The sequence below is a fragment of the Thermobia domestica genome, chromosome 8 (assembly GCF_964235325.1).
Source record: "Thermobia domestica chromosome 8, izTheDome1.hap1.1, whole genome shotgun sequence".
Lineage (NCBI taxonomy): Eukaryota > Metazoa > Arthropoda > Insecta > Zygentoma > Lepismatidae > Thermobia > Thermobia domestica.
Genome location: NC_137461.1, coordinates 244,643,568 through 244,669,211, shown reverse-complemented (window position 1 = coordinate 244,669,211; position 25,644 = coordinate 244,643,568). Strand labels below are relative to the sequence as shown.

Below are 25,644 nucleotides of genomic sequence, written 5' to 3'. Positions count from 1 at the left end.
GAGAGAGAGGGAGAGAGAAGAAGAGAAGGAGAGAGAAGAAGAGAAGGAGAGAGAGAAAGAAATCTCTGAAACATTTTACGAAAGCCAAATATTCCGGAAGTTAGGAGTCCTCAGTACCCTCCTCCCCATTCAGTACTTCCTTACTTTCAGGTTAGCATTGCACATTGAGAAGTAACTGCAAAACGAATATTTACCAATAAATAAATATAGTACATTTATTTATGTTCTACATATAATTCTAGAAAAATGTACATATCTCTCAGAGATTTGCTCGTTTTATTTTCGTTATTAAATACGTTGAAGTGTGCCATGTAGAAGAAAGTGCAGAGAACATTTTGAATATTTAGATTTTCTAATTTTAGAATAATACAAAAGATCAATAATCAGTACTTACTACTTACTCTATAAAGAAACATTTAATATTAAGTAAAGGTACAACGCACAATTAAGGATGAATTTTTATTACTTATATTGATTAAATATATATATATTTTTTACAACTTTGAGATCTTTAAGTTTATGCTACTTTTTTAGATCTGAAGCAAAAATAATTAGAACAGCACATTACAAAACATTTTATAAACCTTTGAACATCTCACTCAATGGCACATTACTAAAAATGTTTCTAGTCAATCCAAGGAAAAGTTGACTGAAGGCATTTTCGAAGGTTGGCTTCAATTCTTCAACTATATCCTTGCTGTTTTCATTCAGAAATCTTAGGGTGGCGCCAGCTGAAATAAGTATAAATAAGTAGTTATGAAGTTACAGTTTTACTACGTTAATATACAAGTAACTTACATGTATATATAAAGTTATTAATGAGCTATGTAGAAAAATTGTAAGTGGTAATTAATCACATCAAAATAAGAGAAAAAGTTCGGAGAAGCGTATGTACTAGTAGGCTAGTACCATCTTATAAGTCCCATTTGTGAAGTCGAATAAAGATTAGCGGTATGTTTTTTTCACCTTATATTTAGCTACAGTTAAACGGAGCTATTATACTTGATACTCACCAAGTACGTCATTTCCATTGAACAAGTTAGTGAAATCAAAGTTTCCCCTTGAGGAATTTATCCTGACATTAAAAGATGTAATGTTCATGTAAGTTTTGCCATCTCTTGTTTCAGGCGTGCCGTCTATGATCCAATTTGCATCAATGTCATCTGAAACAAATATAAAAGATGAACTCACGTAGTGTACAGTAGGCCGCAAATACGAACGAAGGAACAGGGTACATCTAATTAGGATACATCATCGCAGTTTATATATATAAAGAGATATCACAAATTCCGCTACCTCCTATGTATTGCATAGATGTTATTGAATTGTTATTTGTTACTGGTGCTGATATACATCTAAATACATTACTCCTATGCATTGCATTGATGTTATTGAATTGTTGTTTCTTATTGTTACAGGTGCTGACATACATCAAAATCATGGCCGATAAGTCCACTTAGACCATGGAGGAACGTATCATAATTAGAACGTGGGCTCACGAACAATCTCATACAGGAACATCAATGGGAGATACTCCGCATGATTTCACTGTAAGATTTCAGAAACCTTCCCCTCCAAAGTTAACAATTTTAAGGTGGTGGAAAAAGCTCTTTGCAGCTGGTTGCATAAAAGATAAAACCCGCTGAGAACGACCACCAACACGACTGCAAACGTCTCTCAAATGTCCACCAGAAAAGTACTTTCGTAAGTGGTCACAGGAAGTGGGTGATTCATACTCGATATAGCAACACATATGAAGAAGGATCTGGTGTTAAAAGCATTTAAACCTTCGTATGTAAAAGAATTGATTTATAGTGACATTTAGAAACGTTAGCAGACTTGTAGGGGAATGTTTGATGTCTTTACAACCTTTCCTTCAAGGGGAAAAGGTTTTTTTTTTTTTTTTTTTTTTTTTTTTTTTTTTTTTTTTTTTTTTTTTTGAACGAGTGTGCAATATATCGCAGTGAGAAAGTCAAAAACGTTTATTTCTGGAGTAAAGAAAACCCATATTTCATAAACAACTTCAACACAACCTACCACATGTCATGCCCTAGGCAGCTTTGTCTGAAACCCAATTGGTAAAACCATATTTCTTTGAGGGTGCTGTGAATCACACTGGTTATCTCTCCATGTTACGTGATTGGATTATTCCATATTTGCAAGATCGCTGACTGCTCAGTCGCGGTATGGTTTCAGCAGGATGGAGCACCAACCCATTATGCTGTTCGCGTTAGACAATATCTCAATTTGGTATTTCCTGATAAACGGATTATACGTGTTTCTGTCTATTTTCCTGCACCTTTTGAGTGGTCAAACCGAAGTCCTGATCAGTCATCTTGCGAAAATGCATTATGAGGACTCATACAAAAAAAGTTGCTGCCATATGTTACAAAATAGTTGATGAACTTAAAGTTGCTGCTCGGTGTACATTCACTGCCACCGCGCCAGCAATGTTAACGAGAAATTCACATCGTACATGGAGGTGAATCATATTCTGCTATGAAAATGGTTATATACACACATACACTTCAGAATAAGTAGTAAAGAGTAGTCACACTACTTCGAAGTTGTCCTCCGCCATAATCCCGCATTAATACATGCGACCATCTAAGAATATGTAGACACGTGATAGGGAGTAACGAGACTTTGTGACTACTGTGAATGTTTCTAATGCTTCTGGAATCTGAAGAATTTACAATTATTTACACACACACATATATATATATATATATATATATATATATATATATATATATATATATATATATATATATATATATGTGTGTGTGTAAATAATTGTAAATTCTTAGATATATATATAGTGTTTCAAAACAACACCGACAACGTTTGGGAGGTGATTCCTGACAAAAAGTATAGACTACCGTAATCGAGTGAAGACTTTATTTAGGAACTAGTATGTGCCCTATTTAATAACCATGTTTCAGAATCCTGCGGTATGTCCGCAACAATTTTTATAAAAGTAGTTGGTGAGTACTTCAAATTATATGTCCATAACCAAACTGTCTCTATAAAAATTGTTGCCTGAATACCTTAGGATTCTGAAACATGGATAGGGCACATATTAGTTCCTAAATGAAGTCTTCATCCGACTACGGTAGGTCCCTTGTAGTGCAATACATAGTTTTGGAGCTATGGACCTTTAAAGTTCATTTTCTCATGTTTTCGGCAGTGTATAAATCCGAAAGGAAGCATTTGTGCACCCAAAAAGGTCTATACTTTTTGTCTTATCCTGATGTCAGGAATTACCTTCCAAATGTTGTTGATGTTGTTTTGAAACACCCTATTATCCTTTTATCAAGACTATATATATTATAAATGTAAGTATAATATTGCATATATATATATATATATATATATATATATATATATATATATATATATATATATATATATATATATATATATATATATGCAATATTATACTTACATTTATAATATATATAGTCTTGATAAAAGGATAATAAAATATTAAAAACGATTTCTGGTTGTCTTACGTAGCATAATAATAAGTAATAAAGTTAATAATTGATCACTTACAAAATGTCAAATTACTGTTCCCATTTCCATAGACAGGTAAAAGTAGAATTTTCCCCTCGCCTTTATATTTGCTGACAATGCTGTAATACGGAAAGAAGACATGGAATTCCATATGGTACTTTTTGAGGTCTATACTGAAAAAAAAAATACAAAAATAAATGTTAGAATGACTAAAATTTATACGCTTCAAGAAAAAAGGAGAACTCTGATTTTCGTTCGTGTTAAATTACTTACGTAGTTTTTATACAGAACGATGATTCAATATTTGATTAAATACAATTTTGAATCGGGGTCAATGGTGTTGGCTTGTAATTAAATTTTAGTGTGTTTATGTGTGTATAATCTATCGACCCATAGTAGACCATATTATGTTACACCATGTCTCTCGAAATGCTACTATAGGAGAAATTCTTCACTTTTAGAATTGTAGTTACTTCCTTATCAAAGACAGAGAAAACATAATACTCATAGTCAGGCTTCTATAGTCATAGCAGGGTTACAAGACGGCTGTCCGTAGTCATCCAGTATTATTGAGGTGGTCTACTTGAAAAGGGTACATAAGCTTATTACGTAGATTGCATATGCTTGTTCTCCTGTGCCTACAACTTCCGTGGTGAAAGTTTCATGTATGTGCGTTAAAACACGAGGCTGGTACACCTGTTTGAAGTCGACGATGTCATATGCTTTCTAATGCAACAAGTGGCCAAAATAGGAATACGTGTATCTGATGAATAAGTTTATAATTTGGTTTGCAAAAGTTTACAAAAAGGATGTGCTTCGACATTTTCTGGTCAGAGGGCATAGTTTCTCCCGGTGCAACCTACACTTTAATCTGATCAGAAAGAAAATTTTACGAAAAAAGATGATTGGTAATTAAAAGTCTTTTCTAGCTGCAGTTAGGCTGTGAAGGAAAATCCCATCACCTTTTGAAATTGTTATAAACCTAAAGCTTTCACATGACTTGGAATGTTTTTCGAACTATTTTTTAAAGAAAAATCTGTCTTAAAAATGAAGATTCCCTTTACATTATTTATATGTTATAATCAAATCATTATACAGTTTGTGTTACTGTCTTCTAAAACTTATCTTCGACAATATGATTTGTTTCTTTATAGGGGACTTGTTCAGGTGATTGGAGATTTTTCGTAACGTAAGAATCACAAGTTGTCCTTACCCCAAATTGAATCAATTAAAAGTCAATGATGTTATTTATTTTTTTTTTTACAGCAGGGTAACATTGACGTTATAGAAAATACGATTTCACAATCTCCATAAGTTTCAATTTCAATACATTTTGAAAAAGAAAGATGGTTCCTGAAAGTTCAATATGATTTTAAATTATCCATTCTATACTACAAAAATGTTCTTCGTAAAAGGGCACATAATCATACTGTGCATTTGTATGTAGTACGGGTTAATATACAAGTGCAAAACACAGTGTTATCGAGAAATTACGTTTCGCAAAGGATGTATCTTCTATGGGTTCGTTGCCAACTGAGTAATTACTAGTTTATTGACAGCATACAGCATTACCACTTTCTTTTTGCGTTTTCTTGATAATAGTTTTCCCCTATGTGCCCCTTTTTATGTAGACTCCCTCAATTATAGTTTGTTTTATTGAGTTTTAAATTTAAAGGTTATACTGTATGGGCAAAAATTTTAGAAAGGGGAAAGTAACGATAATGAAGATAACTGCAGTGAGGGGAGAGAGAAGATTAGTTGATAAATTTGACTTTAATTTTCCGCTTTCAGTTACGACGAATCTGTTGTTTAAAGTATAGTCTGCAGCACCACTGCAATTTGTACCCAAGGTGATATCACATTGGGGATTCTATTTGGAATCACATGTATGGAAAATGATCACCTTAGCTACTTTGTCAAAAAGGAACACAAGACTGGCCTCGATTCATAGTACGCTCTGTTTATCCTAACTAACCTAATGCATTAATAACATGAAACCTAGAGAACAAATTTAATCATGATGTGAGTATTCTTCATTATGCAAGTTCAAGTTCTTCATTACTTTAACGCGGGAGCAAATACGCTTCACACTAGGAGATTCCCCCTACTCCGATTCCCCAGGGCGAGCTAATCTGTTTCAAACCTAACGTTAAGATCTAACTCCACTTCCTGTATTTTGGTTCTAAAAGCGGGCGTTAAACTATAATTCAATAAGCCTACCATAGCTCTGTATACTTCATTATCTATAGTGTATTTCTTACACTTTCCACAGAGACACAATCCTAAAGATACAGTTTCATACGCTAAAGCAGATTCTGTTTCAAGAGTTTTATTTATTTTCTTTTAGTTATATATAAGGAGATTCGACGGCTACACACGTTTATGAGTCAATTTCTCCGTTGCGAAAGACGATCAAGTGCCATAAGGGTTTCATCGTGTCCTGTCTGATGGCCCTCCAGCACTTTATAGCACATTTTTTATCTTGTATAATCTTTATGGAAAGGTATATTTACTAGGTAGATTGTAAATGTAATAGTAATATAATGGTAATTTTATTTCCGCAACAATTACAGTTGCTTTCAATCCCTCTTTGTTTTCGAATCCCTCTTTGTCACGAAACTTTAATTGCATTTTGAACTGGGAATCATGGAGTTTTCCCCTTTTTCCTTGGTCAGAAACTCTGGTTTATTAATTTTCACTTTCCGAAAATATAAACGCAATTTTAATTGGAACTGCAATCGGAAAACGATCATTAGGAAGACCTAGGGGCAAGTGGGAGGACAATATTCAGATGGATCTCGCAGAAATAGGAACACTGGGAGGAATAGGGATAGGAAATGGAGAGTTTTTGTGAACGCGGCATTGGACCTCCGGGTTCGATAACCTATAGAGTTAGTTAATTAGAAAAAGTAAACAAAAGATGCTTTGTGATTGGATTTGAGCATGGGGTCTTCTTCAATCGCTGTATTTCATTTGAAGTAAGTTAGTAGGATATTAGAATATTATGTGTATATCATTACTGATCCACGAATTAATGAACAAACTTTGAAACTCGAGTAATTAAAACGAAAACAAAACTTATTGATATTATTTCAGAAGTTATACATATGTACTCTTATGAAGTGAACACAACGTTCGTTCATCGTAATGTCCGAAACTGCTCAATCAACTTTGACAATCATCTTAGAATTGGAAAGTATGTTTTCCTTGGTGGTAAAATACTATATATTATAACGCTTGCACTCCACACAATTGAACTGAGTTTTTATATACAGCATCTTACTTGCACTAGTAATTGCTGTTTAGGCACTGTGTAGAGATCGGTAGATTAACTACACAGTAAAAGATTGTTTGTCTATGATTGATTATGTAATATACAATGCAATCTGTTAGGTCCTAGTATTTCAATTTGTGCGTTGTAATTATATTACTGTTATTCTTAATATTTCAACTTTTATATGTGGAATTACTGAATTACTTTTATATGTGTGTTGACTGAATTACCTTAATATCCAACGTAAGTTTTATGTTAAATATATATAAATATAATATTTTGTATAAATTTTCCACTTCAGAGAGTCCATCCACGTTTTCTCGATATATCCTCAACTTCGCTACGATTAGTTCGTTGGACCCAGCTAGAAGGATCACATCTCCTCCAAAAATGTTCGAACATCGAGACACATGAAGTATTATTATTCCAAATTATTGCATTTTCTTAAAAATATTTTTTTCTGTTTAAAGTTGGCTGAAGATTGAGTCAATGAGTTATTTTGAATTTAGCGTAACTTTCAATAGCAAGGCTATATGAGACGTGAACCTACAGCCTAAGATAGGATAAGAATTGCAAGAGCTAAGAAAGTAAAACTGACGAAAGAAAATTTATGAAAACATAGCTATGTTTAGTATACTTTATATAGGATAGTGAAAAGTTCGGAAAACAGTGAACAGAAAAGTGAAAAGTGCTATATTTGCTGCACTACTTCGTGGAGTCAGAAATCCATTACCTGTTTTCAGTACTTTGTGACAGCCCTTCCTGTCCAGTGACTAGAGCGTCCGGCTATAGTACACATGGTCTCGGGTTGCAGTAATAAAAGTTAACATACAAGATACGAATCGGGCAGACCCTGATTCTCATCCCGTAGTAGACTTCGCAAATTTTGAGGATCACAACGCAGTGCAAATAATGCAACAATTAATTATAATTTCTATGCTGACTATCGCAAACTAAAATGGAAAATTTGCCTTGAGTTGACACAGCCTACTAAGGAATGAGGACCCTTACTTACCCGTGTTCCAACTTGTATCATTCTTAAACGTCTGTTGAATATTCGAAGTTACATCTAAAAAATAACAAGAATAATAAAGAAAGTAAGAGAAACAGTAGAATCACGTGAACATTATCGTAATCAAAGGTAACCTTACCTTGCGTGAGTGAATTGCATTTTTTCAAATCCATGATGTTCAGAATCGAAAAGAGTCAGTTTTAATCCTATTGGTCCTCGACCCTGATCAATAATTAATTCTGGAACAGGTAGAGGGTCTAAAGGTGGAATACCATATTCTTCCAGGCCTGTTCAGAATAAAAATATTCATTGACAAAAAGAAAGGGGTAAAATAAAGTAACAAACAAATAGAGGAACCTCGGTGGTTAATAGAGTGATTGTCCCCGCTTATGCAATGTATCAGTAGTACTATGCCACACTAATATTTACAAAACCTATATTATTAGATTATTACGCCACTTTTGTCCATGAGGAGATGACATTGGAGAAAGTAAACATGATTTTTGAACTCTAGTGTCCGTTGGTTCTTACATACACCGCTCAGTCTGCCGTATCGCGACAAAACACTGTAACTTGAGTTACTTTGTTTTGTCGCTATAAGCATTTTTATTTTCCCGCCACCGATATTTATGTACACCAGGAACAGCATTGAGCTGAGTCAAATACTGTTGAAAATATACCAAAGAGAATTTCGATGTAAGTAGGAAATTAGCCGGTCTGTAGCGACTTTATGGCTCTTTTTCTCAAAACTGCTCCGCCAAAGTTACAGCGTTTTGTCGCGACAGGGCAGCAGTGTATCGAGACCAAATTTTAAAAACTACTATTATAGATCGCTCATGGATAATTTTGTCTTTTCGTCCTACACCAAAATATAATGATAGTACAATGGAGAATAAAAATAAAAAAAGAAACTACAAATTTCTTCAAAGCGACTCTACCTATTAAGTGAATATTTAATAAAATAGTTAATTAAAGAACATTAAAATGCTGAATATTTAATTTTCCTCAGGATAATTTCGATGAGGTAGTTTACTGTTCTAAACGTGAATTGTTATGACTGTTTTCTTGGTAATGGTTCTAGTGCAATATTAAAAATCATAAAAGTGCCATTAAAAATCTGCTTTGTTTTCAAGTCGTTTGCTTATAATAAGGATCTTATAAAAATGTTAGATTTGAACAAAGTTGTATAGTGATTTGCAGCAACAAAAGAGAGAAAACGAGTGATGTATTATTCTAAATTTCGAACAAATTACGTGATATGGCATATATGTGACGCTACTTACGTGTGTTTGGCATATATATGATACGTGTGAATGCAATTTCTTTATTGTATTCTACCTATATTAGTGTTTATTTATACACATACGGTATTGTTTAGAATAGGCTATATAATAAATGTGGTATTCGCAGATTCTCTAAAACTTTATGGTAGAAATATATTTGAGATTACAGATACAGTCAAACAATAGAATGAGTTTGCTAATATTTGCAGTATCAGCTAGTTTGTAAGTCAACATGTAGTTGGGAACAAATTGCTTACAAAATATTTTATATGAATCTAATTCACACAAAAACAATGTTTCACAAACAGTTGTTCATTTCTTTTACACACAAAACTTGACAACAAAATTTAATTTAACTTTTCCTAACGTAACCGTTACTTAACATGAATTATTTTGTTTTGCTCTGCAATCTACGTTTATCTAACGTACGTAGCTGGTACTAGTAAATCAGTAGCCCAGGAGACAGAACACTTTTAGTTATAGTTTAAAATATATAAAGAAACGAAATTAGAGAGCTAAGGTGAAAAGATAGAACGAGAATTATAGCTTGTACGCACATAATATATAAATAATAATTTTCTTTTTTTATGTCCCATGATTATGCACTGGCGCTAAGGGACGGTGATGTTAAGATGAATAATACGGTGTAAGGAGGAAACTGGAAGCAAACTTGAAAACCCATACACGCGGTGTTCGTCCACCAGAAAAAACCATTTAGCGGAAGCTGGGATCGAACAAGGGGCCCTACGCACCAGACTTGAACGGTCTACCACTGAGGCACCATGAACCCAAGGATAATTCTTGAAGTAGAGAGGTTTATAATATTTAAGACTTCTGTCCCCCTAACATATCTATCCCCCCTCCATTTTGCTGCTAGTTGTGGGCTTGATTTGAGCAGCGAAAGAACATTCTGAAACTGTATTGAAAGCTTAAGAATGTCTGCGAGGTGAAACGACTATGGAGGCAGGAATTTGGAACTCAACCACCAACACATCTAACCACTGCACGTTTGCGTGATGTGTATGAAAGGAAGTAACAGTTGCGGGATGGATATACACAGGAGAATATCAGACTTGCAAGTCGTATTTTGTCCAGAGCAGAATGCAAAGCTTACGTTCCACTGCTGTTACATGCTTGAATAAGGACGACTCAAACTGAAAAATTCACTTTTGTAGGTGCTTCTCTGCGCAGCTAGAAGAGGAAGATAATTTTGTATGCAAAATGGAGTAATGTGATAAGGCACAGTTTTAGTTAAGTGGCAAGATTAACTTATTGTATGTAATGGACTCCTAAAAATTTATATATGCATGTTGAGCTGGCGGTCAATCCTTCCGATTTCAAAGTTTGATGTGGGCTATCACCAATGGAGCTACTTGGACCGTTCCTTTTCCAATATCTGATTACTGGCCAGGATTAATCACTTAAACACATTAATGTTATCATTTTTTAGGTCTTTGTTTGATGCTATTCATTTCTTTTTCAACAAGATGGCTTTCCGCCACACTTTCGTGCAGATATAAGCGCTTAGCTGGAGGCGGATTACAAGTTACTAAGTGAGACAAAAATGCAAAGCTCTTTATATGCGGAATGGATTGAAGTTATTTTTTGATTCTGCCTCACACATATCGCAATGGATATCGTGATGGACTGTTTCATTAACTGAATATAATCCACCATACATTCGTTTTTTTCTTCATTACTCTGCATATGTGCGGGAACTCGTTTCCGCATGAGCATATGTCCCACCGTTGTCAGAGGCTTGCACCACGTCCACTAAAATGTTGTATGTCGCTTTAATCAACAGTGTTATGTGTCCTGTACCCCGAATTTGTCATAAGTTTCCCACCTATGACTGGCATGCGACCTCGTGAAATGTGAACAACAAACTTTTATCTTCCGACATTCGTAGTGTTTGGTTGTGTTTTATTCATGACTTACACCCTACCAATGAACGACTTCATACTATTCGACCTTCTGAATCTCCTAATTGTGTGCACTGCGGTCGACTGGATACTTTTTTGCTTCGTGTGTCTGAGTGCACTGATACGACACACATCTGGACTTCATTGTGTGGATTCCTTGCATTGATCTGTCGTAAAGCAGATTTTGACCGCCGTATACTTGCCTTTCCGTACAATGTGTGGTTTCCCTCTTCAAAACTTGATGCCGTTAATTGGCTTATAGGGCATACTATCTATTATACTATGTCTACACCGAAGTGTACAGTGGAGGAATATTATTTGTACTTAAAATATGCTCGTCATCAGACTTTTCATATGACCAATCTGAATAAAACATCTGTGTTTGCTAATTTTCTCAAAGTGATTGTGTAAGCTTCCATAGAATACTTGTCTCATGTAACATCAGTGTTTGACATGTACTAGTTATTACAGTTCAATAAATGTATTTTTAAAAAAAGCGTAGTCACAAGTGAAGTGTCGTATATTCAGGTATTAGATACATCCACTTGCTTATCACTGAATTCAACACAGCAACGTCGACGTAAAGCAAGTGTAAGTAGGCGGCTACATATAAGTCGTATTTTGGACAGAGCAGAATACAAAGCTTACGTTCCAGTGCTGTTACATGCTTGAATAAGGACAACCCAAACTGAAGAATTCACTTTTGTAGATTGTTCTCTGCGCAGCTAGAGGAGGAAGATAATTTTGTATGTAAAATGTAGTAATGTGATAAGATACAGTTTTAGTTAAATTACATGATTAACTAATTGTGTGTATTGGGCTCCCAAAAATTTACATATGTATGTTGAGCTGGCGGTCAATCCTTCAGATTTCAATGTTTGATGTGGGCTATCACAAATGAAGCTACTCGGACCGTTCCTTTTTCAATATGTGATTACTGGCCAGGCTTAATTACTTAAATAAATTAATGTTATCATTCTTTAGAGCTTTGTTTGGTGCTATCCATTTCTTTTTCAACAAGATGGCTTTCCACCACACCTTCGTGCAGATGTGAGTGCTTAGCTTGATAACAATGTACTATAACATTGGATGGCGCGATAAATACCCCCTCACACATACATATTTGATTAATTTAAAACTCCGTTTATTTTTTAAATTTATTTATTTGTGGAAGGCCTTCAAGAATGTAATGAAGGTCACTAGTGTAACTATGCCATGAAACTGAAATTGCTTGTAAAACAATGTCAGTGGGTATTCTGCAAATTAAGCAGGAATATAGAGCATAGGGGTCAAATGGGTTTGGAGGCTCTTGATTAGTAGTTTGATCATTTATTACAATAGCACGAAAAAATTGTAACCATGTTGCTACTTTCTCTTTTGTAGTGTTGTAATACTCTCAATATTATAGCAGCAGTATATGCATTTTTGAACCACTCGTACGAGCAAAGTAAATATACTTAACAATCATCTTTACGAAAGACGAGCCTACCCATAATGCAATTCAAAGAAGCCATATTGTAGAAATTGGAGGTTACATAGTCATAAGAAAACCATTTATAAAGTATATTGTGACGAAACTATGTAAATTTATAGTATTATATCCTTATCTGAAAACTTCGTAATTGGATTTACATCCTGTTATGTTATGTAAAAAATATATTAGAAACTTCACTGAAAACATACCACGTAAAATAAGAAATATAATAATATGAAATGCATTGCTTTACTTACCATTCGCTACCATATGATATATAATAGCCTGGGCTGATTCTTTGGTGCATTCATTGAAATCCGGGATAGATACATCACATATCGTTGTATAGTCGGCTAGAAGAAAAGTATGTACTGCACATTATAGAAATTCTACTATTATATTATTTAACTGAAAAAGAAAGCTGTCCAAAGATCAGACACATTCAATTTTAGACTCCACTGAATAGAACCAAATGATATCTGCAATTATTACAATGTATACTTTCTCGTCATACTCTCATACCAAACAGCTAGAATACTAGACATTTCTTTGTAGTTATCCCTGCACTACCCCTGTTCTCCATTTATTAGAGGTATATACAGATCAAATAACGACATATTACCTTTGACTGCACCTTGATCAGACATTTTTTTTCTCATTATGGATATTTTTGTATCATTCTGACAAATTTTCGGCGGTTATAAATCAGAATTGACGTATTTCTCTGATTCATTTTGTTATATCATTATCTAGCATCAATGTAAGTTTTACCTAAGGTCACGCCAATATACCCTGTATAATATATATATATATATGGGCATGGTTTTCGGATTCTTAGGTTTGATCTTATTTTATTCTTGTACAGTTACTGGAAAATTTCATGTTTTCTTTACATTTCAAGTTGTGAGCAAAAATACGGAAGTTTTATAAGACCTAACATGTCTTAATTTAGAGGTTAAGACTAAATTAACCTAAATTATTTGTTAGAACAAAAACATCTTAAATGTCCATTTTTAACTTTTTAAATGATTTTAAAATAAACAAATGAATTTTTAATTTACGAAATATCAATCGGGTTTTTGCCCCACCTGTACTACTAACCTACTCTGTTACTTTCGCAATTAAATATTTTACAATCCTGTACTTTATTTGGGTGTTTCCACACTTTTGGACCACCCTGTAGTTTAGCTTCACAAGCATAGAAGTTATAACGACATTTTTTTTCTTGTGTTGCTTGGTGTACGCAGAATTTTGCGATGACTGGTACGAATGACCTCCAAAGTCTGTGAATATTCTCAGAGTATTTACCTGAACTTCTATTACATTGCTTTTAGCAAGTGTTTCGTCATCATTCACTTGACTACTTATTCTCTCCTTAAGACATAACTCACGTACATAAAACTACAGATCACATTTGATTCCTCCTTTACTTTGCGCTTAACGAGTATAGATTCAGGAAGTTTGTCATTGTTTTGTTTCCACGTTGCCACTATGAAAGACAATGAGTCAACGTGTCTTACATCGACTAAAGATCATCGTCTCGCGTTCCCATATATAAAAACATAAAGTAATAATTTAATGTTCATAATGCCTAGGTATTATATTTCGAAACGGTTTTAGATAGAATTTGGGTTCAGAGTATCGTTCTGCAACGAAGCTATATGAGGCGTGGACCTTTAGCTTTAACGTGTGCTTCGAAAAACATGAGTTCCTCCAGTAATCCAACATTGGTCCCCACGTCACAGGCGTGGGTGCTATCCACATAGCCATGTTCGAGATCATCAGCTCAGTAGTTATAACATACTAACCAAAAAATAAAATAAATTAAAATAAAATGATATAAACAATGATGCTTATAATATAATGTTTATCTGTTATTAAAAACTTTAATATAAATAAAAGAGAAAAGGGGCCATAACAGAAATGTAGGGAACCCAAGTATCTTTTGACTTCATAAGAACTTCCGGTCTGTTTCATCTTGTCAACGTACTACAGAGTAAATATGTTCACTCTATGACTATACCTAAAACGGGGACGCCCATACCATCTACCGGACGAAGTAGCAAATGGTCTCCAGTACTGTAGCTACGATACATAAACCTTGAACTGTAAGAAAAAACTGAAGAAAATGTTAGATATTTTGTTACAGACATTGTCTCAGTTTTGTTACAATTTTCTTCTACGTTATCTCCTTTAAAGTATTGGGAAAGCGTTTAGTTCTATGTGAAGCTTCGCTAAGAACAAGAAGGCAAAACTTTTAAAGTGGTCTTTCAATAAAAGTAAACCTTTGCTCTTAAGCAGAAGATAGTATTAGTGTATCTCTATAAAATTAATTTTAAAAACAAAGAAAGACAGAGATTTGCATTTCCAGTTACGGAGAGCATGACCACTGGCAAGGGCGCCGATTTCTCTGTAAATTTCAGGAGCCCATCAAGATGCAGAAGGCATACATAAGGATTTAAAGACAAATTGCATTCAAATTATACCAAATATTGTATATTCATAAATACAATGCGAGGGGCCATATGAGCTTTGGGGGGCCGGGCCCCTCGGTTTCCCCAGGATTGGGACCACTGGATCCAGTAACATTGAGTGTTTGTTATCTTTCCGCATTGTCCATTATCAGTTGCAGCCATTTTGACATTTCCTTGTTAGTTTCTGTAATAGTAAGCATTCCTCCACTTGGGAGCGCCAGAGTCAATTGGTAGGGTTAAGGTTGCCATATTTTAAAATTAGAAAAATGGGGGATTCTAAACCGTAAATACTGATGGGAACTTGTGTATTACAAATATTTAAATGGGATCCTTCCGAACTTTTTTTTTTAAAAAAAAGTGATTTCTTTCTTAAGTGACACTTCCAATGTTCTTTCCTAACGAAACTAAAGTAAAGCAAATTTAGTTTTTGCCTTTAATGTTTTATTAAGTTCAGCAAATGTGGTCTCAAATTGTAAAGTAAGTAATACAGTAAGATATCTGTAAGGCCAGTTTCCCCCCCCCCAAAAAAAAAAGCAAGCGATATATAGCAGATATTGTTCATACTGTTTTCTCTAACAATATGAGAAATAAAATAATTTATAAATTTTTATCATAAGAAAGATGGAACATATTTCGGAGTCTTGGTGCATTCTCTTATAAATTTTCTATCATTTTTAGAGATTGCCACTTGAAATCGTACTAACCTACAAAATTACCACGGTTTCACAATATATAAAATACAGCATAAACATTAAAGAAAAAACAAATACTAATAATGAATCTAATCTAAACAAAATGCTAAGGATACCGTAATTCAATTTGCAATCATTCCTGAATATATAAAGACTAGGTGAACACATACACTAGGTAAAAGCATAAATTTGTTCAGCTGAACTGGACAGAATGGTCATCAAAGAAATATGCACCCATGAGCTCATACATTAGTATTCATGGGTTGAACCAAAATGTGTATGATTATGCCACAATTTTTACATATATTCACACCCTTAACTTTCTTCAAAAAACTTCCGATTGCAAAAATCCAAAAAGACGATTTTTTTTCTTTCTGTGTGTGGAGGGGGCTGATTAAGAGATTATTAAGCGGGGAACGAAAATAGAACCTGAAAATCGGGTGATACCCGCTAAAATCTGGTAATATGGCAACCCTAGGTAGGGTTTGAGTCGCGGCTGCTTCAAAGAGGGAACGTCCTACGCAAAATATTTCAGTTTAACGTACCACGCAATTTGCCCTTCCAGGCTAAGACAGATGATGATTAAGGCAAGCGAATGATGATGGATGAATTGGGGAAATGATAAAGTGAAAGGAAAATGGAGTAACCCGAGAAAACCCACGCATACGAACTTGAAAGAAGGGACAAACTCACAAATCTCAAACTTGGAAACAACAAAATATGAATCTAGTGTTTCTTTAAGCCATAATATCGGGGGAATTTGCCCCCTATCGTGAAACAAAAAGAAATTAAAAGAGAAAAACTGCTGTAGCCGTTACAACAAAATAATCTCATTGTGCAGCTCATTCACATTCTTGTTTGGTTCTCCGAGGACTGTCGTACCTTGGCACCTTTTCCTACCTTTTGGTGTATCATTTTTCTTCTTTCATTTTGTTTTCTTTCTTTCTTTCTTTTATTTTTTTTATTTTATTTTTATTTTTATTTTTATTTTTATTTTATTATTTTTTTTTTTTTGGATAAAGTATGTATATTAGATGTCAATGAGTCCACTAATGTCAATGATAGAGATATTGGAAAATGTAATAACCTCATAAAAGATAATGAAAGGTCGAATCTCAGAGCAACAACCGGACTATGAAAAAGCAATGACATTAGATGTGTGTATGGTTAGGATTATTGACCGTCGCATGCAAAAACATGGTGAAGGACTCAAGATAAAGGTACAATGTTCTTTAATTTCTTTGTCGAAGTAATACAAAAACGAAGGTAATGACTTATATCAAAATCATGTGATGTACAAACGCTGGACTCTCACATGAGGTTTACGTCAATGATATCCGCTTTGAAAAGTATAAAACCTTCAGAAGGGGCTCCTTTAGTCACCCCTTCTCTTCACCGGAGTCTCGGCTCGTCGTTTTCGTAATTTTACTTGAAGAGGTCCGATCTGCCACCTGCGGTTGTGTCGTACAACACGTCTTATCTTGTCTATTTGGACTTAGTCTGCCAAACGTTATATCACTTTCGTAAATCCTCCTAGTGAGAGTCTACGTTTAATAAGTCTTCGTTGTACAATTCAACGTTTATAAGTTCTTGCAATTTTTCTGTGAATCTCTAATTGGAACTGTAAACATCTTCAACCAATAAATTGTCATCTATCAATAGTTTGAAATCTACGTTTCATTTCTCTGGACACTGCCGTACTCCAAGCGGGAGTCGAACTAGTGATCATCTGCCGACGCCAACCGAAGGTACGCTGCCCAAGCCGCTAGGGGGGCTACAGGACAAAAAATTCTGAAAAAAAAACCCTGAGTAGTAGTGCAAAAATTTTAATTAAATGAACTTCGTAATATTAATTCTCAAAATCCAGGCGGGTTCATCATGGCTAAGTTCTCGTCTGTTCTTTTTTGATTGAGAGAGGCCTGATTATGTACTATGGCGGTTTTGTAGGATAGTTCTAAGTATTCATTATGAATAAAACAGATGAATTTTCAAAATAAAAGTTAATTTCGTATTTTAATTTTGTGCTGAAGTCAGTGTAGTTTAGAAGAATGCCTACAGTCTCAAACATAATCCAATATAGTCTCACTCTCGATTGCTTTCCCATTCTTTTAGTGGTGTCGTACGTACCACTCGTGAAATCAAGAGGTTCAAACACGAAAAACCAAGAAGTATGTCTAATTAATAAAAAAAAACTGAAGTATAAATGCAGTTAATGATGTACAAACCCGTAATAGACTTAATATTTATAACACTCGTTCCTATGTTACCCAGTTGAGTAACTTCTAATCAGTCTCTCTTCAATTCGTTATCGCATAAGTAACTTTTCGATATAAGATCCTTACTCTCCGTATATCCTCCAAATTTAAATTGTTTCAATGTTTATCCATGCAAGGGATCAACACAACCATATTTATTTACAAAAGTATACGAGTATCTTCAAGTCATAGAGAACAATTAGCAATTTTTGTTTTACAATTTCTAAATTTAAGGAGCCGTTCTACGTACTCTCTCAGATTTCAAGAAGAGTGTATAAAAGCACCAATTGTCTTATGGAAGATAATGGACTCCTGTACTCAACAATTTAAGCGTAATTTCTCATAAACTCTCATCAAAGAAGATAAATTAGGGCAAAAACTAACCACGTGGTAAGCACGTAACAAATGCGTACATTTAGGCAATGTTTTACCCACCGAAAGAGACAAGGTAGCGTGCTAAATTTACAAAATATATATTTTAATACTAAAGAACAATTTTAATCAATTTTTACTTTTTGAAAATTCCCAAACTTAAAGGTTAGTCCTATGTGCCCCTCACAAAATTTAACAAAAGTACATAAAAGTTACAAAGACTTATGAAAGATATAACACCCCTGTACTCATCCATAATATTATGGGCATACATATATTGCTATAAAGCCTCATCTTAGTGGACCGTGGAACACAACTTTCGATATCTCGCTTCATACTAATTCAATTTTTCAAAAAAAAAAAAAAAAAATCTACCTTTACGCCAAAATAGTGTTATTATGTATAGTTTTGGCAATTGTTTATCCAAAAAAAAAAGATAAACAGAACCATCCAAACTTACAGAGTTATGTATTTGAGTCCTAAAGAATTTTTATCAAATTTTATTTTATTTTATTTTATTTTATTTTATTTTATTTTATTTTATTTACTTTGGTAATTTGCAAATTTGATTGCTAAGATAACACATCCAACCCAAATTTTAAGAAGGGAGCATCAATGTACGCATGTCCTGTAACAGAGAATAAAGACCAACCATATACCATGCCATATACCATATACCAAAGAAGATATGTTTGGTCAAGAAAGTATCATCTGGTGCACACCTAGCAAATTCTTATATTTTTAGCAATTTTGAACACGAAAGTGGATAAGCAGAACCAACCAAATTGACAAAACTGCATATTCTAGTCTTGTAAAACATTTATTATTATTGTTATTATTATTATTATTATTATTATTATTATTATTATTATTATTATTATTATTATTATTATTATTATTTGATAACTGACAAATTTAAATAGGTTTCTATGTAACTCTAAAATTTAAGAACGGAACATCAATGTACACATATCTTATGAAATATAATGCATCCCTGTGCTCATCCATATAAACATATAACATGATAAAGCTTCGCCAAAGAGCATAAACCAAGTAACAAAATTTACAAATTTGAATTTTTGGCTATTTTGTTACTCATGAAACAAAACGTGATACACAACTCAAACTTATAGAAATGTATTCACCGATCCTATTGTGCGATACGATAAGATTTTTTTCTCTTTAGTTTTGGTGATTCCCAAAACTTACAGGGGTAGTCCCATGTACCCACCTAAAATAAGGGATGGACCAACTTACTTCTGAAAAATTTAGAGATGTGATCGTATGTAACCCTAGGTCATTGACACAGGGCCAAGGACAATGAGTTCTAAGCTAGAGACATAGGGGAACAAAAATTCGCGTAAATCACACCAACACTACTAACACAACAAAAAATTCTCAAACTTGATAGCATTAAACTGATGTCAGACCCGACACATAGTTCTGACTTTACTATATAAGTAATCAAGAAAGTTCTGTTGCTTTTTGTGGAGGTTTGTTTTCTATTGGCTCTCACACAGTAAGTTGGACGCGAATGGAGATAAGGCGAAGGTCAGTTATTGGCCTGGGTATATCCAACATACTACTTGGTTGTACGATACGAGGGACTATACTGAATGTTATCTTGCTTTTAATGTAAGTTATAAGTACATAATGTTGTGTACAAAATTATTCCATGTCTTATTCTTGCATTATTGCACTCGCCTTTGGATTAATATTGTTACTATTAATAAAATTGAGAGAGTAAGAAGATATTTTCCATGTTTCTTTTTGAGAAAATGCAAGTAAACAAGTTTAACAAGTATTAATTACTCTCAAACCTCTAACTCAGGAGACCTACATTCCATTCCCGGTGGAAAGTCATATACTTCGGATGATGTAGATCCATATCTAATATAGCCTCGCCTAAACCCTAATTAACCAAACAATTTTCTTACCTTTCAAGCGGACTTAGATATCTCTAAATTTTATTCATCGTCTTTTTCCTTTACTTCCTTCCTTTTTCTTACTTTTAGTTTAACGTACCACGATAACGATTATGCATTGAGACTAAGTTAAGCAGTGCAGTAGTAGATGATAATGGTGTTATAAAGAATGTTTGAAGAAACGAGAGAATTTCGAGAAAACCTGCCGACCCAGTGTTCATCCAAAGCTTACTTTGGGTGGGTTGGGATCGAATCAGGGGCCACATTTCTAAATCGATCCAGTGCTTGAGATGTAGTATTTTGATTTTACTACAAACCTAGTACACAAACACGCATATTTATAACTTAAGTACGATTTTGATTCCACAAATTGCAATTCAATGTTCCATAATATTGTACTCACTAATAGAACATCCGTGTTACTTTCACACTACTTCGGGCGTTAATTATTTATAATTGGATTGTATAATTAACTATAAAACTACAATTAACGGGCAGCAAGAAAGAAACAGTGCACTTGACATTCAGGGAGAAAGTAAGAATTACAATTGATAAGAGTAAGAGTGCATGATTTATACTGTAAAGGTCTTTCTGCTCTCGTCAATGTTTAAAATCCAGTAATAAGTCTGCCATAGAACCTAAGATTGTTCTCATGCAAGGGAGGAGTTTGTTTCCGGTTTCTCTTCTTCAAAAGGTAATAAATATGTACTTACAGCCTATTTTTTGGGTTTCAATTGATATTTTATGCGAGAAAAGACTAAAAAGAATATTTGTGTATATACAGAAGACTGAAAGATTGAAGAGTGAAGAAAGAAAACAAATCCGATGTAAAATATTGTAAGTTTAATTTGCATTTTGTTTAAATTTTGCACATTCTATCTTCATATATTTGCATATTTTATCTTAATTTATATAGATATTACACATATTTGCATATTTTATCATTCAGCTTTCCTTCTCACATAGTACACAACGTCCTTAGAACGTCCCATTTTGATCCCAATTATCTCATATAGTTCCCGGAGTTATCGGGACAGTGAGTAGTTATCCCATAGACGTCCTACATGGGACGTCCTAAAGGATTCCCACGGAAGTCTCGCATGGAACAGGGAATTCCATGGAAATCCCACACCGGACCACATTATCCCACGATTTACCAGTAGACATTCCTTGAAGGTCCCGTTAAATATCCCGTTTTCCGGGTCAGTCTGACGTCCTGTTGACGTCCGTGTGCTATGTGGGTTCTTTCTTTATTGCAAATAATAAAGAGAGAATAGCTAAGTAAGAGAAAATTTAAACAGAAAATAAATTTTTAAGGTGCAGTTCGAGAAGAAATAATATTTCAAGTACTGGACGATGAAAGATAAACTAGGGAGAGACAAAACACAGAATGAATTGACAGTGTTAAAGAAGTTAAGTCATAACCAGGTGTTTAGAAGCGGTGATGGCTTTCTCAGGTTGTCCCAGCAGAAAATTCCTCCCGAAATTACCACATCAACCCCTTCTCCTCCAGCAACATATCTCCTCTCGTCTTCAATACTTTCACCTTATACGTACTTTCCACTCGATATGTACGGATCTCCCCTGAGAAAACCTGAACTCACCACTCCTTGTAAGTTTCCAAACTTACGGCAAGTGGCAGCAGGTTGATGAGAGAATCCAGTACCTGATTATCTAAGCAGAACACAGTATACGATGGGCAACAGTGGAAAACGGTTCTCCATCCTCCAAAGTGGCACCTACGTTACTATCGGCCTCTTTGTCTTATTACCTACCAACCAACTCAAGTAAAATGAGCTCCATTCCCTAACGGAATTCGCAACGTTTGCAGAGTTCAACGCAACGTAAAGCATCCAAAAATTACTCTAATTGCTGCTATCGCAAACAAAACCGTTGATTTTGCGTTGCCTTTACTAGGGGTAAAAGTGACGGGGAAGAAGCCGTTCCATAGCTTTCTAAACAATATGTAAGGCGTCCCTCCACTTCCTGATGGGCAAAGATAGGCACGGAGGATGCCGTGTCCCTCTACCTTTTCAGATCCACTTTATCCCTGGTGTTTATGCAAACCGTTACTGAATCTGTCTAACTTATCTCAAAAAAGAAGTAATTTTGCGTTAGAGAGTGCAAGGGCCAAACTATTGGATAAATGACAGAAATTACTGTTTCGCCAAGTTATACTTTAAACTGTATTGACCAACGAATGTTTCAACTTTAATTTTTCCAAGCAGCCCAATTTCAACCATACTACTCATTAGCGAAAAGATTGGTGTAATGCTAGTAAATTATCTTCATTTCAACATAAAATAGATATTATTGTTTCCACTGGTGTAAATCCCGGGAGGATGATGGGGACATTAACACTCCAATCTTGGAACTTTGGGGACTGTCCCCCCTGCCAATAATCTAATTCGAAATGTGTTTTTTGGAGAGAAATGTGATGCCGACTGCCATAAAGGAAACTAAGGTGAAATTGATGTATCACCACAATAATCCTCAAATGTGCCCGCCTCAAAATGTTGAAGATAACTCTGCTCCCCTGATCCACCACAAACATTCTTTTTCAACTTCATAAAAATTTTGTTCATCTCATAGAGAGAGAGAAAAAAAAAGATTGTGGGGACGGTCTTACCTGTCCCCCCAAATGTTTAAGACAGATTTGCGCCGCTGATTGTTTTTCAAGTTACTAAAACCTTCCTTAATAGATACCTCTCACAATGGACAGTTATTTTCCGGCAAAAATATATGATTTACTATCATCCTATCCCGTAATAATACATATATCTTACGGATACTGAGGCGTCATTTTGTAATGGTTTGCGTTAACATGCCGCAAAATCTGAATTTTAATTTGCGATAATAGGCAGTTATTATATTTTTTTTTAGTAAGTTTTCAATTGCGTTACGCTCCGCAATTTTTCCGGAACCTGGTACTTAAGTAAAGACCAGGCAGTCTCCTTTCTTATCAATATTTCAGTAACCATTCCATAATGGTATAAGATCAGAAACATTTAGCGCAAAGAAATAAAAATGGTTTCCGTAAGTTGAAAATAAACAGAGATACTGTACACCCAGAAAAGAAAGTATTTGACAGTTGACAAATGTTCTTTTGCAAATAGCTCGGAAACAAGTTAATTAATTTGGATCTTTTTTTTCTTGTTGTCCTTAGAATAGTTATAATTTGATAACTTCCCAATATCGGTACTCTAATAGGTTAATTTATTGTTAAGTTTTTAGGAAAAGGAAATTTTGTCAACTGACAAATTCTTTCCTTCGTGACAGTACAATAGACAGAAATTACCTTCCCCATAAAATGTTTTTGTCATAAGTCAACGATATGATAAACTCCGACATACAAAATTTGGAAATTAAACTTGGAATTATTCTTTTCTCTGTTTATAATAAATTGCTTTCTGGTTGGAAACCAAGAACGTCTTTAATGAGTAAAGACAATCGATAAAGGCTAGTGCGTGCCCAAGAATTCTATGTGAAACTTCCCCTCACCGGCAAATCGACTCTTCTTTTCTTTGGAATTTGCATGTTTCCACATATCTTCCATATAAATGAAGAAACGTCGTTAGTTTTCGATAAGACTTCAACAAGAAAGATTTCTTCCCGTATTTTAGAAATATCCCCAGTAATTCAAATCAGCGGCGCAAATCTGTCCTCAACATTAGGGAGGGAGGCGCACAAGAAAGAATGTTTCCTTTTTTTTTTTCTTTCTTTCTTTTGTTAAGCGATGCTCGAAATAATTCTGAAGTTGAAAAACAATCCTGTGGAGGGTCAGTGAACAGAGTTGTCTTGAATATTGGCAAGCGGGCAGATTTGAGCCTTATTCTCGGGGACATCAATTTCATCTCCCTTTCCGTTGTGGCAATCGGACACAAATCATCACATTTAAAAAAAAAAAAAAAAAAAGTTTCAAATCGGAGTATTGGAGGGACAGACCCACCAGTTCCAAGATTGGAGAGGACATGTTCCCCTCATCCCCTCGGGATTTGGATCAGTAATTCAAATAAAGTACTGTAGTTGAATGATAGCCTCTGTTTACATTTAAAACTAATGAACTCTTTTTTTATGTATGCTGCATATAATTATCGCATCAGCTGTAATCAAAATGTGTAAAGCCTCTCTGTAATGAACATTTCTCATTTGAGGACAAATGTTTATTCGCATCGATAGTGTTGTCATTGAGAAATAATTTGCGTCAGGCCCGTATCCACGGGGGGTCTAGGGGGCAGGGCCGTCCTTAACTTTTGTTAGCCCCCTTTAAAAATTTTACGGTAGGCTTGCAAATGAACTATAATATGGTTGGATCGAGTCCCCTAACTACTTCCGCCCCTTCCCTTTACATTTTTGGGCTTGCTAACGGCCTGATTTGCGTTGAAGTTTTCTCGTAAATTTTGAAGAAGTTTAGTCTCGTCTTGGTTCTCGTAGAATTCGTTCTTGTCTCGATTATCTTAAAGCTCTTCTAGCACGTTTTTGTAAATTTATATACAAAAATTTATGTCTTGATATTTTCTTTAATTTCATCTAGAACTTATTAAAATCCTTTCGCGTCATAAGAGATCCTGGAAGAGTGTAATATAACAACATTTGAATCATGTTTATTACTGAAGTAATATTCTGTAATGACTTGCGTTTCTTTAAACGTGAGCAATTGCTTTTCGTTGTGTTTGTAAAATCATTTTATCAATTTATATAGTTCTTATATCAAGACAAAGAAATCGTACGTGAAGACAAAGAGCTTAGCGAAGACCGTGGAGCATGGAAGCTTCTCAGTTGCAGCAAGTGACCTTCCAATAATGGCAGAATACCTATGATGATCAGTGGCGTATTCACGATTTAGTTTCGGGGAAGGGGCTTTGCTAACTTTATACATGGAAATGTGAAAATTCTGCAAGATATTTAAAACGAGAAATAAAATTTTGGGGAGCTTATGCCTGAACCCCCCTTTAAGTGCGCCACTAATGATACTATGAATCGTGTAATAGTACTAAAACAGTGCTTAGGATCTAAGACTTTGGTGAATTAGTATTTCCCACAAGAGATGAGAATTGCCATGTTTCTAGTCTTGAGAACAACATTTCCCTTCGGTATCCGTTATTCAGAAGTTTCACTGTATCATATATCTAATTCCTAATAAATATATTTAGATTAGAAATACTTACATATTTTAGCTTCCAGCACTGAAACTAATGCAACTAAAACACACATAACATCCCTCATATTTCTTTAGGCTATTCAGAAGACAGATTTCGTTAACTGAATTAATAACTAGGCTGAAATCAAACTGACAACTGAAAACAAAAAATGAAACAGAGATTATATGTAAAAGCACCTGATTTATATCTTCCTTGTGTCTGTCTGATTGGTAGAATTCCTAATGACTGTAGTATTGTATTCGTTGAAACTCAAGCATTTGTTTTGATTTCATGATGGAAA

At 34.5% G+C, this 25,644-nt stretch overlaps 1 protein-coding gene across 2 annotated transcripts; it reads right to left on the bottom strand.

Annotated features, from left to right (window-relative positions):
- Positions 1-250: 250 nt before the first annotated feature.
- LOC145691987 (protein takeout-like) lies at positions 251-25,644 on the bottom strand. 2 transcript variants are annotated; one of them, XM_081767284.1, is made up of 6 exons: positions 25,371-25,497; positions 12,742-12,837; positions 7,945-8,092; positions 3,559-3,692; positions 1,014-1,163; positions 251-731 (listed from the first exon to the last, which is right to left on the bottom strand). In XM_081767284.1, the coding sequence occupies exons 1-6, from the start codon at positions 25,426-25,428 to the stop codon at positions 577-579; spliced, it is 741 nt and encodes a 246-aa protein (XP_081623410.1). In that variant the 5' UTR covers positions 25,429-25,497; the 3' UTR covers positions 251-576. The 2 variants fall into 2 exon arrangements, with proteins under 2 accessions (XP_081623410.1, XP_081623411.1); XM_081767285.1 differs by lacking the exon at positions 25,371-25,497 and adding an exon at positions 25,541-25,644 and having other exon boundaries at positions 252-731.

Excerpts from the sequence above, each read along its gene's own strand:
- LOC145691987 (XM_081767284.1), bottom strand. The coding sequence starts at position 25,428 with ATGAGGGATGTTATGTGTGTTTTAGTTGCATTAGTTTCAGTGCTGGAA. Across the intron at positions 8,093-12,741 it reads ATATCATATGGTAGCGAATG|GCCTGGAAGAATATGGTATT; the intron begins GTAAGTAAAGCA and ends TATTCTGAACAG. Across the intron at positions 732-1,013 it reads CAATGGAAATGACGTACTTG|CTGGCGCCACCCTAAGATTT; the intron begins GTGAGTATCAAG and ends TACTTATTTCAG.